We start from the raw sequence: 14,098 nt of genomic DNA, 5'->3' as shown, positions 1-14,098 counted from the left end.
TACAAAAAAGTTTTGTTTATGTTTTTATTGATTAAATTAAGAAGTCTAATAAGTACATAAAACAACACGAAGCTAAATGTATTTTCGAATGAGTGCTCCGTTGCCATGGAGTTTTTATCGCTACAGCGTCTCTCAAAGCCATCTTGTCATAAAAATAATATAACATACTAATTAACCTAATATTTTTTTCTAATAAGGTTTTTTGTTTATAAACAAAAATGATTATACATAAAAAATATTAAATTATAATACAAAAGCATAAAAATTACGATGTTCGAGTATACATTTTTTATTTTTAAATAATTTCTTTGTCACAGCAAATAAAAATGCGCGTTAAGTATAAATTTATTTACACACAGACAAAATACTTGTTACACTACTTTTTAGACAAATTTTTGTTACACAACTTTTTTCTTCTCTAGATTGACTGAAAAAATTGAGCATTATAAAAACTTGCGAGTTATGAAACCACTGCTAAATTGGTGTTACATAATTAAGAAAATATCACAAAAGAAATCAATAGTTTTGTCATCTTTTTATTTTTTAGCATAATGCTCAACACGTTTCTTAAATTAAATGAAAAAAAACATGCAAATAACAAATAATTTACTACTAACAAAAACGCGAAAAAGAAATCGAAAAACCGAGGTTAAAGAGAAACGTTTCGGTGGATTAAATTATAACTAACTTTTTCAAACAAAATGAATTTAGTTTTGTCTTTAGGAAACAATTCATTATTTATAAAACAACATTTTTAAAACTATATTTAGGTTTATTTTTACGGCTAATATTTAGTATAGATTGTGCAAGAAAAATACAAGTTCACTTTTAAAACACGCTGGTAAACGAGAATTACGCAAGGTAGCGTTTTTCTTTCTCATGAAGTGTGCTTTGTTTTTACCATAGTACACAACAGTGAACATTTATATTATATAACCGTGCCTAATTTGTTAAGCATTATAAAAGTAACCCAACTGCGCAAAAGTAAAGTTTTTTGTTTAATTCAAAAAGGCAACTTAGCGGGTTTGAAAACAGTTTGCAGCGAAAAAAGAAATGTCACATAAATTCACGACGTATTGTAGTTGCTACAACACAACTTATGACAAGGCATAATTGAAAGGAACGTATTTGTAACAACAAGCAGCTTGCCAGCACGAATAGGAACACTTGGATGGCAAAGCACCGTAAATTGTCAAGAAAAAAAAATTGCACAGAGAATAATAAATAATGCGGCTTGTATCGTTGGTTATCTTCGAAATTTTCCGCCGGAATTATTCCATCGACCCCCAAATTCTAAATTAATAAAAAGAAATATTACAGTTTGCTTTCTTTTTAAATTAAAATAAAACCCTTTTCTGTCTATTACACAAAATATTATTTCCATGACTAACTCAATAGGTTTTATTACTTTCTGAATAACTTATTCACAGGACCGGCTTTAGTAGGTGCAATATACAGTAAAGTAGACAAAATTTAAGTTTGAATTTCTTTATTAAAATTTTTCTTTATTTTGTTTTGATTATATAAGCATTTACCAGGCCTTTGACCTCTCCAATTCTTTTGTGGTCTCCAATTATCGTTGGGTGGGTATTGGTTGGGTCGACATCCCATTGGGGGTTGGTTTGACCAGTCCATCATACGAGGTGGGCCCATCGGCCCCATGTTGTGAGGGGGCATTCCTCCATGAGGTGGTGGTCCCATCATCATATTCGGAGGAGGATAATACATTCCTCCAGGTGGGGGTACATTGGGGTTAAAAACAACATTCCCATTAAATTGAGGGTCCATCATCATTGGTTGTACTTGTTGCATAGGATTGTTTCCATTTGACTCCTTATTATTAGTTATCGAATTTGCTGTTAACAAAATAAATAGAATTAAAATGATAAAGTTGCACAGAAATAAAATTTAAAATACATTTTTGTCAACTAATCAGTTTATATAATAAATTTTGTCAACCAACCTGTTTGTAAAATTTCTCTAAGTTTATCTTTAATATCAGGATTTCCATTTGTCACGGTTTCAATCATATTATTCATTGAATTTCCAGTATTTGTTGGGGAAGGAGAACGAGATGGTATTACTGGACCTGGATCATTCGGCTACAAAAAAAAACATGATATCATGAACAATGCTACATAATTAAAGTAAAAGAGAGAATATTCAAATACACTTACATCATCAGTTGGAATAATTTTGGGAGGAACTATTTCATAGGCTTCAATATCTGGCTCTGAAGGTGAATCGGGTACCATTTCTATTGATAGAAAAATTTCCTGTAAAACTGTTTTCTCCCTTTCTTCTTGAATACTCTTTTGGGTGCTGAAAACAAATATTTAAATGTTTTTATTTACAAGTTTTAACTTAAATGATTAAAATATCAATTTTAAAATATTTTTTTCTAAATGATAATTTTGTTTTCTTTAAGCATGCCAATTTACCTGTTGCATCCACATACTGCAAGAGGAGGAGGAAGATTGGAGATCAGTTTTGGTTTCTTCCAGTTACCATCCGGTTTCACATGATGAAAATCACCAAGCTTTTCACGCTCCAATAAGCGATCCCGATGAAGAGCATCCTTGAAACTTTGAGTGGAGACATTAACTGTAAATAAAATTTTCTTTAATTAAAAAAAATTAAAATATAGGATATTGAGTATAACATTTAAACAAAATTTACATTAAAAATATTTTGTTAATAATAAATATTTCAAGGGTACAGCAAGGCCATGGTCAAGGTTAATACACACAAATATCCCAAAATGTTTTTTTGTATTTAAATAGTAACAAAAATATACGTGCAAAAAATTTACTTACAGTAAACAGTTTTATAAAAGAAACGAAGTAAACAAAAAAATGTTAAGAAGTTGAATAATTTTATTAACATTAGATTACTTATAGGAACAAATATACGTAACAGCATATTTAAAAATGAAGCATAAATATTATTATACGTAAAAACTTCTTGCCATTTAAACTTATTAATATTTAACAAGTTAAAAGTTTTCAGACACCAATTTTGTGATTTTTCATAAAATCAAATAAATCAATTGGTACGACGTTTTTTTAATTCTTTTAATAAAGTTTAAAAAGATAAAAAATATATAGAAGCGGTTTTGGTGGTGTTCATTTCGCGCTGTGTGTTTTGTAGCGTTTGTTAAAGCTTTAACAGACGTTAAATTAAACGAAAATTACAAGTAAACGCTACTGGCAGTTGTGTTTTATACTGAAACCAAACCGGTTCAATATTACGATAGCCTGCTATTACTAATGGTTAAATAATTAATTACTTAAAGACATATTATGTAATTACGTGAACTTAATTGTTGTAAGTGATTTCATTTGAATAAAAAAACATCCGTGAAAATATGCAAAAATGTATACAACAAAAATACATATAAAACATAACTTTGTTCTAAAAAAAGCACAAAAAGAAAGCGTATTTACTGATAAATTGAAAGGAAACGAATCAAGCCGAATCTCTACTTTAACTTCATGAAAAGCATCACATGACGTCAGGTCACGTGACTACAGCGATAAGCGAGACAGGTGAGTGATTTTTATACGCGAGTCGGAATCAATACCTAAGGGCATGGTATTTTGTTTTACTATTTCTTAAATTTATGTTATATTAGGGTCGCGGTGTTAACTTGACTTTCCTACTAAAATTTCGTTTGTTTTACCAAATAAACAGACTTTGTGACTGGTGGAACAACTAATATATGACATTTTCGTAAAGAAGAGAAGTGTTGCATTAACCGAAAAAAAAGGAAATCGAATTAGAAAAAGGCGGCCTTTTTCGTATAACAAATTCAAACTCTTTTATGGCTTTATTTAAAAGTTGACGTAATGGTCGAGACACGTATATAATTTCAGTTTTTAGATAAAACTAGTTTCAAATTAAGTTAAGACTTTACAAAATCTACAATTTCTTACAATTGGCCGATTTTGACTTTTTTTTTACAATTTTATGGTTAATTAACACTACCTTAACAATAAATATTTATACAAAAAAGGAGTTCTTAAAATAAGCTTTCAATAATAATTGTAGTTAACGATATAAATAAATATTTTTAGTAAAAGAAAACGTTAAATGTTCGTGCATAAAAATATTCATAATATTAAACGCATAACTGATAGGGGTAATTTAATTTAAAAAATTTCCATTACTTTTTTTAATATAAAATTGTCGTGTTTAAGAATTTAAAAAAAAATTTTTGCACAAGGTAAATTGTGGGTAAATACAAAAAGATTTGGATAATCTTATTTAAACTATTTAAAAGAAAAAAACAATCATTGTTAAACTAGTAGTTTATACATATCGGAAGTTGTAACGAAAACCGAACCGTACTTTCACAGTGTACGCTTACAAAATCTAAACGAAAATAAATAAAGTTAAATTGCTTAAAAACGCATTTAAAATTAAATTGATAAATAAGTTGCGCACTTTTAACTTTATTTTTGATTTAACATTCTATTTTTTCACCACCAAAAACTTTTATTTGTGTAACTACTCGGTTGTTTTGTTATTTTTTAGCAGGTTTCTCAAATTATCGATACTTTTTTTCGGGGTGGAGGTATCTCTAAAAGACTGGTTAAAACCCTTTTTTTTCTATCTTAGTTAGAATCTTTAAATCGCTGTATAGATTTCTAACTCGTTTGTTTGAAAATTAATCATAGTAAACGATTACCTGCATATTAGAAAGAATTTTTGGGGTGTTACTTGCTAATAAAACTTTTAGATGGAATCGCTTCATTTTCGTAAAAAGTTAGGAAAATAAAAATACGCTAACTAGAGAGGCGTTGAATATGTTGACATAATTAGATTGTTTCCATCTAAAATAGTAAGCTTTAACCGCTGCAATAGGATAGAACTGTCGAAAACCACTTGTACAGAAAATGATTTGTTCAACAAAGGATTTATTGCACAAACGGTCTTGATTGGCGTATCACAGTAAATATACACCGGTTACAAAACACAGTGCAAAATAAATAAAAGCAATAATAATATACCTAGAAATTAGAACTAAAAAGCGTAAACAGTGATACCATATTCTTTGAGCAAAAGAATCGCTAATCTTTTTCCCCTTGATAAGACTAAAGCCTTTGTACCTGCCAAAGCTGAAAAAACTTAAAAAGAATTTAACACATATTGCACAATATTTGGGATATTTGTGTATATTTTGGAATTTTGGGAACATACTTTACCTTTCAAACCCATGAAAATGCAATCAAAAATATTTGCAAAATCTTGTTAGGGGTTTAATAATGAAAATGATAGCCTTGCTGTAACTTTGAATTATATTGATGTTCTTCTGATGATCACCTCTTTCTCCAAGCTCAACTTCAAAATATCGGATCGTCTCCAGGCGTGAGTCGTCCACCCATTTCACGACCTTCATCGGTTTTCCATATTTGTTCAACTTGGGTTTTGTGGGTTCTGTTGGGGAGGGTACAGGTGAAGGGGAATTCCGGGTGTCCATAGATTCGAAACCAAAGTCTCCAGCTATTTTTTTAACAATATTATTTATTTTGTGATTCGCAAATAAAATATCCCTGTTTTTTACCAAAATAAATTTCTACTAGTGTTACATTAATTCTAATCAAGTTACTAAAATAATAACAAAATTTAATAATATCCCAATACTTTCAAATAGTTTTTCTAGTAATTAAAAACTATTTAGCTATAAAAATATACAAAATATGAATAAACAATCTTATTACAAATAATAAAATAATATTAATTTTATCACCAATAAATAAAATTTGGTATATACATAAATACTTTCTTTATGTCATAAACAACTTATATAAATGTATAATTAATTATTTTATTTTACAAAATTTAAAAAAAGGGGACATACCTTCTCCAGAAGTAGCCATTTCGTGGGCCGGACTTGTTTTATGAAGTGGTGATGTTGATGAAGAAGGTTTAGATTTTGAAACAATTTTTCGTTTAACAACTCTTTTAACAGGTGGGTTTGGTACACAATTCAGAGCATCCATAAAACCAGCAGATATTGTTACTATACAAGTCAGAACATTTTAATAAATGATATATATATATACAATAAATATTAATTTATATACATAATTAAAGAAAATCCTAAATTTTAACATATATATATATATATATAATAGCTGTCAAGTCTTGGCAATTTAACTTAAATTTAAAAAAAAATCACTAAATCACAATAATTTTACTTTTCTTTTGTGGTTTGTTGTCTGTTTTTACTTTTTTATCAGGAACAGTTGAGTTATCACCATCGACACTGCTTCGTTTTTGTCCATTTTTCGATCCCTTAAAAACTTTTTTTAGTGGCTGGTCAGATTCAAGACCTAATAATTAAAAAGAAAATTTTTTTTACTAATATTTACATTCCAAAACAAATTTATTTATATAAATATATATTTCGAACCTGTTTTTCTAAATTTAGCAAATCCTGGTGTTTTAACAGTGGGAGGCTTAACGCTAGGTTTCAGTGATTTTTCAGTTTTCGAAGTTTTATCAGATTCAGATTTGGTTGTTTTGGATTTAACTTTTCCGTTCTTTTTCTTTGATGAGGTTCCTTGAAATATTTTTTTAGTTTTATTTTGCATTTTTTTAGAGTTTAGTTGTTTTTTTTTTTAATTATAAACAAATTAAGCATACCTGATTTTTTTGCTGTTGCATCATGAATAATTGACATCCAGTTAGTAACGAGTTTTTTGGCAAGAGTTTTTACTTCTAAATTTATTAAAAGGAAACATTTTAAAAAGAGGAACACTGCTAAAGCTATTTTAATTATATACAAAATTTTGTCAAATCTTTTTAATAAGTTAGGAATTTTTAAAAGTTTATAATGGGACTCACTTATACAATTGGCAGATTTTTCTAATGATTTAACAAGTTTAGCTGTAGAATTTTGTCGCAAATGATCAATTCTTAAAGGCAATCTTTGTAAAAGCTAAAATAAAAAATTTAATTTCAAAAAAACAACAATTGGCATAGCAGAATTAAATCGTTTTTCACAAAAACTTTATATACATTTTAAAACAAAAATTATAAAGTTACTTTAATCAAAATATCTAAAAATTTACCTTTAAAACTTCCAAAACTAATGCAAAATTTTCTGAGAGTTTTGCTTCTCCAAGCCAGTGATGCACAATTTGCCAACCACCTTCCGCTAGAAAAGCTTCAAGAACATCAGTATTTTCAGTTACTCTTAAAATATTTAGATAAACGCACCGACTTACTAACTGCGAAGCATCTTTCATTAACCTAAAACAAATATTTTGGTGTAAATGTAACAACTATAACAAAATTAAAATACAGATTCAGACCAAAAATAAAAAAATACAGAAAAAAACTAGCGTTTACACAAAGTATTACCCAAATTCGATAAAATCTAACCCGATAAAATTTTGAAACTTACTTAACAACATTTTTCATATCTTCAACATCCTTTACACCGCCTTTTAAATTTAACATTGATGAAAGACCTTTCAGCAAAGATAACGGGTCTATTGGATGACCCATGTTTGTCAAAATTTAACAAAACTATATGTATATTATTAAACTTAATAATTCAAGCACTATAAATAATCTGCAACAAGAACAAAGGGAATGTTAAAAACATAATCGCAAGTTTTTTTTTTTATTTAACTGTATATTTATAAGCTATATAATTTAAACTGAACTCTGACTTTTGCATACAACCGAACTAGGACTCTTGCATTTTTAAACTGTAGCATTAACTTATTATTAATTTTTTTATAATGTCACTTAAAATTCTAATTAAATTAATGTCAATTTAAATTCTAAATAAATTAATGTTGAAAATATAATTGTGTAAAATTGAATAATACACTGAAAACTGCATTAAAATGGTACACATTATTTAACCCATTGCAATCTGTACTTTCACATGCATTGTGTGTAACATTACATAATTTACTTAAGGCAATAAAAAATGTTTGTTATTTATTTTAATATTTATTTAACCTAATAAAAAACTGGTGTAACCCCAGTTAAATTGCAGGTTGATTTGTCATAGGACAGTACTTTAAGACTTTTAAAATATGCTATGACATACCAGTAGTCAGATTAAAGTTAAATAAAAAATATGTTGTAGAATCAAAGGCCTTGTGCTTTGTAGCCTAAATTGTATTAGGCATAGAAAAAAAATTAAATATCATCTTTAAATGTCTTACATAGCTTATATACAAATATTTATTTAGAACGGAAAAATTTATTACAAAAAGTAATATTTTAATGCTACATTTTAAAGCTGTATAAATATAAGCAAAAAACTAATATATATTTTAATGTAAAATATATAATAAGGTATTAGAGTGTTTATTATTAACTAAGCGATTTAGTTTTTAAAACAAACTAAAGTAAAGATAGTAATAACATGGGTAATTAATATTGTTCTAGTTTATAAAGAAATGCATATTTTAAACCAATATAAAAAAGAACTGTTAAAACACACAAGCTCTACCTAGATGAAATAAGTTATCTAAATTTAGTAATTGTTTAGAATTATTTAATAGGCTAAACAGGCTTTTTATTGCAAAAAAATAAGTATATATATTTAATTAAAAATAAGTATTTTGCTTTTTTAAGTACGAAAACGCTATTCTAAAATAGCGATTGGCTGTTTGTATATAATAAACTTTTAACTTTTAATCCTTATACACTTCTATTTGCGATAAAATTAAATGTGTTCAAAATGTACAAACGCCGTTTATTTATACGTTGTTAAGCTGTTACAATTAACATAAAAAATGTTGGTGTCGTATCACACGACGTCTAATTAGTGACGTCACATTATTACGTGCTGATAAGCAGTATGTTTGCAGCTGTTGCGTTTCTGTACAAAACAAATAAAACAGATACAAGGCGCAAGTTAAGAAAAAGTCGCTTATTACACATCCTTTAGTCTAGCGTAAAAGGCAAATACCTCTACACAATTAACAGACTTACTACATCTAAACTTTAAAGTACAATACTTGTGTAATGAAACAAAATCGATAACCTCTTTTTTACAAAAACAATTGGTACTTACAATCGCTCGTCGCTTTAGAGAAATTTTACTTTATACATAACCTTTATCTTCACAATGACATATTAAAACGGGGGGATTTTGCTTCGCTTTAGCCACACATCATAGTAAGACATTGAATCATCTCACAGAAAGAAAATAAGCTTGCAGAATTGGGGTTTGATTTGAAAATGATTCTTGGGGGGTTGATTTGAAAAATGAATTTCTTAACAGTACAAACGAAGAATACTTCTTTGGACCAAACAATAAAAACATAATTGTAGTTTTTTTGGATATAACAAAACTTTACACGAGATGGAAATAATTTAAAAACATTTGTATAGCATTTCCTTATTTAGGGAAGAAACGCTTTATTGTACAAGCTGTATTATCGTTATTACAATAGCTAAGCAGCTAAGTTACAATTACACCGTTTTTATTTATCTTTATAGTATTAAAACCTGCTGTATCAAATTTAATTTGTTTGTCGTGCATGCAGACTCTTAAATAAAAAGTGACCATACAAGCCAAGTCAACGACTGGAAAGCTAAAACAAAAATCAAAGGATTATTGAGAAAAATTTATTTGTAACGTAAGCTTAAAAAATCATGCTAAAACACAGATAAATATATGCAAGTTTATTAAACAAGTTAACAAAAAAAATTGCTTCTTTTTTCAAGATGCCACAAACTGAGATATGTCCACTTTTTTCAGTTCAAGATGGCGTCGTACAAACACTTCGAAAAGATTTTACTAAATAATTTAACCTATAACCAATTTTAATAACTCAAAATGTAAATTTATTAATTTCCTACTATTTCTTTATGTTTTGTTCTATATATAGAGCTGTAACCTAACAAAATTTAACGATATTACTCCAGCCTAAACCTTCAAAAACAAACAAAGCTCCGCCATCGCCAACTTTGTTACTAGAATGGCGAAAATTGCGAAATTTATCACAAAGAATGGAAACGCGAGCGCTGATTGGATAAAAACATGTCACGTGGTCTTATCACAAGCACTAGTCAACCGTTTTAGATTGTATCACGGGTATGATGAAATATTTACTGATTATTTATATTTCTATTGTTTTTTTTTAATGCATAAAATAATCTTTATTATACCCCTTTAATATTTATAATTCAGAAATAAAATAAAATATTTTCTGGAGAAAGCATTCCTTGATTAAAAAAAGCGATATAAATCAAACACTAGAATTTCGAACCTGACTAACATGAACTTGTATTAACAACTAAGAAATGTTTAACTTAATAAGAAAAACATTTTTTCTAACAATAAAACCAATTTGTTTTAAAAATCTAAAATTTCTTTCGGGGATTTACCAAAATTTTATTCCCGCCACAGGATAGTGTTTGTAAAATTATCGGCGCGAGAATATGTTAGTTTTACTTTTATTACGATGGCTAAAACTACAGCTAAACAACACATTATAATAAAATCAAATTGACATTTTTTTTAGAAAAGTGCAGTTTTAATAAAATTTGTATAAACAATTTTTTTAAAAGTCGTTATGACGGAATGTTCATCGAACGTAATTGCCTTTAAGAAAGAATCCTGTGAATTAAAATTGGAAGGTAAATTTTTCACATTAATTTTGCAGTTTTACATTTTCTACTAAGAACTGGCAGTCTGGGTTTGGCGACCATGTAATTGAATACCGTAAAATTCTGTATGTATAAATATTTCGGATTTATGGAATATTTTAAATTGTGGATTTATTGTTGTACATTTTATCACCTTCAGACTGTCTGACCTTATTTATCTGTCAATGTATTGTAAATTGTCAGATTGTATGTATATCTTTTTTTGTAACTGTTAAGATAACTAATAATCTAACAAACAAATTTATTTAATACAGATAAAATGTATACCTAACAATTTTTAAATTTATTTTTCCTAACATCATTTACTATTCGACTTTTTTGCAATTATAGATTTTCACGATGAGAGTTCTACAGCATGGATAAACCCAAGTCCAATTATTTTAAAAAACTCTGGTTTAAAACAATTGGTAAAGCAGACGGCTTGTAATATTAATACTATAAATGAGGATGAATATAATATGGTAAAAAACAAAGAACCTTTTAGTGAAATCTATAATGCTGTTCCACAAATCAAAGAACATTTTGTTATTGAAAAAAAAATCGGATCAGGTTAGTGTACCAAGGTTAATTTTTAACAGAAACATAAAACTTAGTCTGTCAATATCTATCTTATTTTAGGTACTTTTAGCAATGTGTATTTGGCACAGATTAAAGGCAGTGGTGAAGATGGTGAGTTCTTTGCATTAAAACATATTTTTTCAACTTCACATCCCAAGCGTATCGAAAATGAAATCAAATGTCTAAAAAATATTGGGTAGGTTAAAAATTTATTTCTGGTAAAGTGCAATACTTATATCTTATCAGCATTTTAATCACTTAAATATTTGTTTAGTGGCAAAGAAAATGTGATTGGAATTGAAAGTTGCTTGCGGCATAAAGGAGAAGTTGTTATTATAATGCCATATGTGGAGCACACAAAATTTTCTGTAAGAAACCAAAATATTCTTTTATGCCTTTATTGATTTATTTATTTAAATAAATATATTGTTATAGGAACTCATAAATGTAATGGAAATGGTTCATGTTCGTGAATATATGAGAAGCCTGTTGGTTGCCTTGCAGCATGTGCACAGTTTTAATGTTATTCATCGAGATGTTAAACCAAATAACTTCTTGTTTAATTTAAAAACTAATAGGTAAGATATACTCAAGTTGTAGTACTTTATTTTATGTATATATATATATACTGTTAACAGCCCAGATTTTCTCTGAAAAAAAATTCTGACATTATATTCCAACTTTTCAACAGCGGAGGATTAGTTGACTTTGGCCTTGCTCAGGAAATAAATTTACCAAAAACAACTTCAACAAATGCTCAGTTTGCTGAAAAATGTCATTTGAAACCAAACAAACCCCCCAAGAATGATGTTACTTGCAAATCTGCTGGCAAACCTGTTAAAAACCAACCAGTGTTAGGAGGTCGAAGATGTATGAGTTTAGGATCACCTCGAGCAAAAAGAAGATGTCTGGTGGAGATCCAACCAAATAACTTGCCTTTAAACCGCAATATTGATGCCAAGACAAGAAAGAGAACCTTGCCTTTGCACAATAATTCTGAAAATATTATAACAAACCAAATAACAACTCCATCTAAATTGCCACAAAAATTTAAGTTTATGTCTTTAAAGTCAAAACAAATAAATCAGCCAGCTCTTAAGAAAAATAATGTGACAATTGCTGACATCATACCCTCAATTAAAAATCATAAATGTAAAAATAAAAGCTCTTTAAATGTGGCCAACAAAGATGCATGTAACTGCTTTGGAAAAATGATCGTTTGTTACAAATGTCTAGCAAGGTAAGTTGTTTTTTCCAAGCATTTTTATTTTTAGTGTAGACATTTGGTTTAATCGATTTGTAACTGATCGTTCTAACTAAAATTTACAGGCCAACAGCCAATGCATCACGGGCAGGTACGGCAGGGTTTCGACCGCCGGAGGTGCTTTTAAGATACAAAGAACAAACCACTGGTATTTAAATTTGAAATGCTTTGAACTTGATGTCATAACTTATTCCTATTCCAAACTCTTTTTGACCTTAGAGATCTATTTTTTATAACATTTGTGTTAACAGCTGTGGACATTTGGGCTGCTGGAGTGATTTTTATTTCTTTGCTTAGTGGAAGGTGTCCATTTTTTCAGCCAGCAGATGATATGAGTTCTCTTGCACAACTAATGTTGGTTTTTGGTAGCAAAAAAATTGAAACAATTGCAAGAATTTGTGGTTAGTTTTTAGAATTTCTTTGTAGAAATATGTTTAAAATTTTATTCCAATTTTTAATAGCCTGTATAAAATATATATTTTTTAGGCAAGAAATTGACTACCTCAACAAATTTTCAACCGTATGACTTGCAAGCCATCATAATGAGCTTACGGTCAACATCTCGAAACTCAAGTAAGTTAATATCAAGTCTATGAAAGACATCAAAAATTAAAGAAGAAACACTTATACATATTATTTTAGATGAATATGTTAGAAGGTCACCAAGACAATGTAAGGTTGCAAATTACAGCGAAACTAGAAAATCAATTTCTCCCAAAAAACAACCAAAGTCGCCAGAAAAAAAATGCAAGTCTTCTTCACCGACAAAACTATACAGATCTCCCTTAAAAAGCCAACAACAACATATTCTGAAAATTATTCGAAATTCTCCCCAATCTGTGAAATGTGTTGGGTTTGATGCAACTGATATACCAGGTTGTGCTTACACTTTACTTTCAGGATTGTTGGATCCCAACCCTGTTACAAGATTGACTGCAAAGCAAGCTCTTCAACACAATTTTTTTAAAAACTAATTTACTCATTTTCTATAGTTGTCGTTACATTACTGCTGTCCTTTTTATCCATACTGCCCCTTTTTATATTTATTTTTTGCATTACTGCCACTATAACAAAACTGCCATTTTAGTTTTTATAATTATTTTATATTTTGTGTAGGGTGAATTTATTGGAAATTTGTTTTTAAGGGCACTTTGACCTGCCGTATTTTTCTCTTTTGGAAATTTTATCATGTTTTGTCGATTTTGTTTTTATATTGTAATGTGATGTTTTGTGAAGCAATTGTCGTTGTTAATAAATTTAAAAAAAAAATTTATGTGAGAAATTATTGATTGATTAAAAATAAATTGATAAACTGAAATGGGTAAAGCACTTACAGTTGTGACAACACATTTTTTTTCTCTCGTTTGGTCAATTTATTTGCCGTTAGGTGATGCTAGAGAGTTACTTTATCGCAGATTTTCGGCGTAGCTGCTGTAAAATATATATTATTTAAAAAAGAATTATATTTTTTTCCTGTAATTAATTACAGAGAACGTTATCGCATATTAAAAAAATAACGATGTTATTAATATTATTGTTTAAATAGAATAAAGCATAATTAATTGTGTTTAATTTAAAGTAAATGTATCTAAAATTACATGTCACAAATGTATTTTTTGCATTAAA

General features: G+C 28.4%; 2 protein-coding genes across 2 annotated transcripts; one reads left to right on the top strand and one right to left on the bottom strand.

Moving 5' to 3' along the window:
* Positions 1-985: 985 nt before the first annotated feature.
* Positions 986-7,580, bottom strand: LOC145741638 (serine/threonine-protein phosphatase 1 regulatory subunit 10-like). The gene is made up of 13 exons (XM_082559255.1): positions 7,415-7,580; positions 7,080-7,260; positions 6,853-6,946; positions 6,652-6,726; positions 6,419-6,568; positions 6,204-6,338; positions 5,864-6,025; positions 5,326-5,505; positions 2,442-2,604; positions 2,178-2,322; positions 1,964-2,102; positions 1,536-1,856; positions 986-1,293 (listed from the first exon to the last, which is right to left on the bottom strand). Exons 1-13 carry the CDS (start codon positions 7,516-7,518, stop codon positions 1,247-1,249), a joined length of 1,896 nt encoding a protein of 631 aa, XP_082415381.1. The 5' UTR covers positions 7,519-7,580; the 3' UTR covers positions 986-1,246.
* A 2,923-nt stretch (positions 7,581-10,503) lies between these two features.
* On the top strand, positions 10,504-13,627 carry LOC145742799 (cell division cycle 7-related protein kinase-like). The gene is made up of 10 exons (XM_082560608.1): positions 10,504-10,620; positions 10,981-11,199; positions 11,269-11,404; positions 11,483-11,576; positions 11,644-11,786; positions 11,900-12,448; positions 12,538-12,620; positions 12,724-12,873; positions 12,959-13,045; positions 13,115-13,627. The coding sequence occupies exons 1-10, from the start codon at positions 10,557-10,559 to the stop codon at positions 13,444-13,446; spliced, it is 1,857 nt and encodes a 618-aa protein (XP_082416734.1). The 5' UTR covers positions 10,504-10,556; the 3' UTR covers positions 13,447-13,627.
* Positions 13,628-14,098: the final 471 nt, after the last annotated feature.

This window comes from Corella eumyota, chromosome 2, assembly GCF_963082875.1.
Source record: "Corella eumyota chromosome 2, kaCorEumy4.1, whole genome shotgun sequence".
In the NCBI taxonomy this organism is placed as follows: domain Eukaryota; kingdom Metazoa; phylum Chordata; class Ascidiacea; order Phlebobranchia; family Corellidae; genus Corella; species Corella eumyota.
This window is presented reverse-complemented; position numbering and strand designations above follow the sequence as displayed.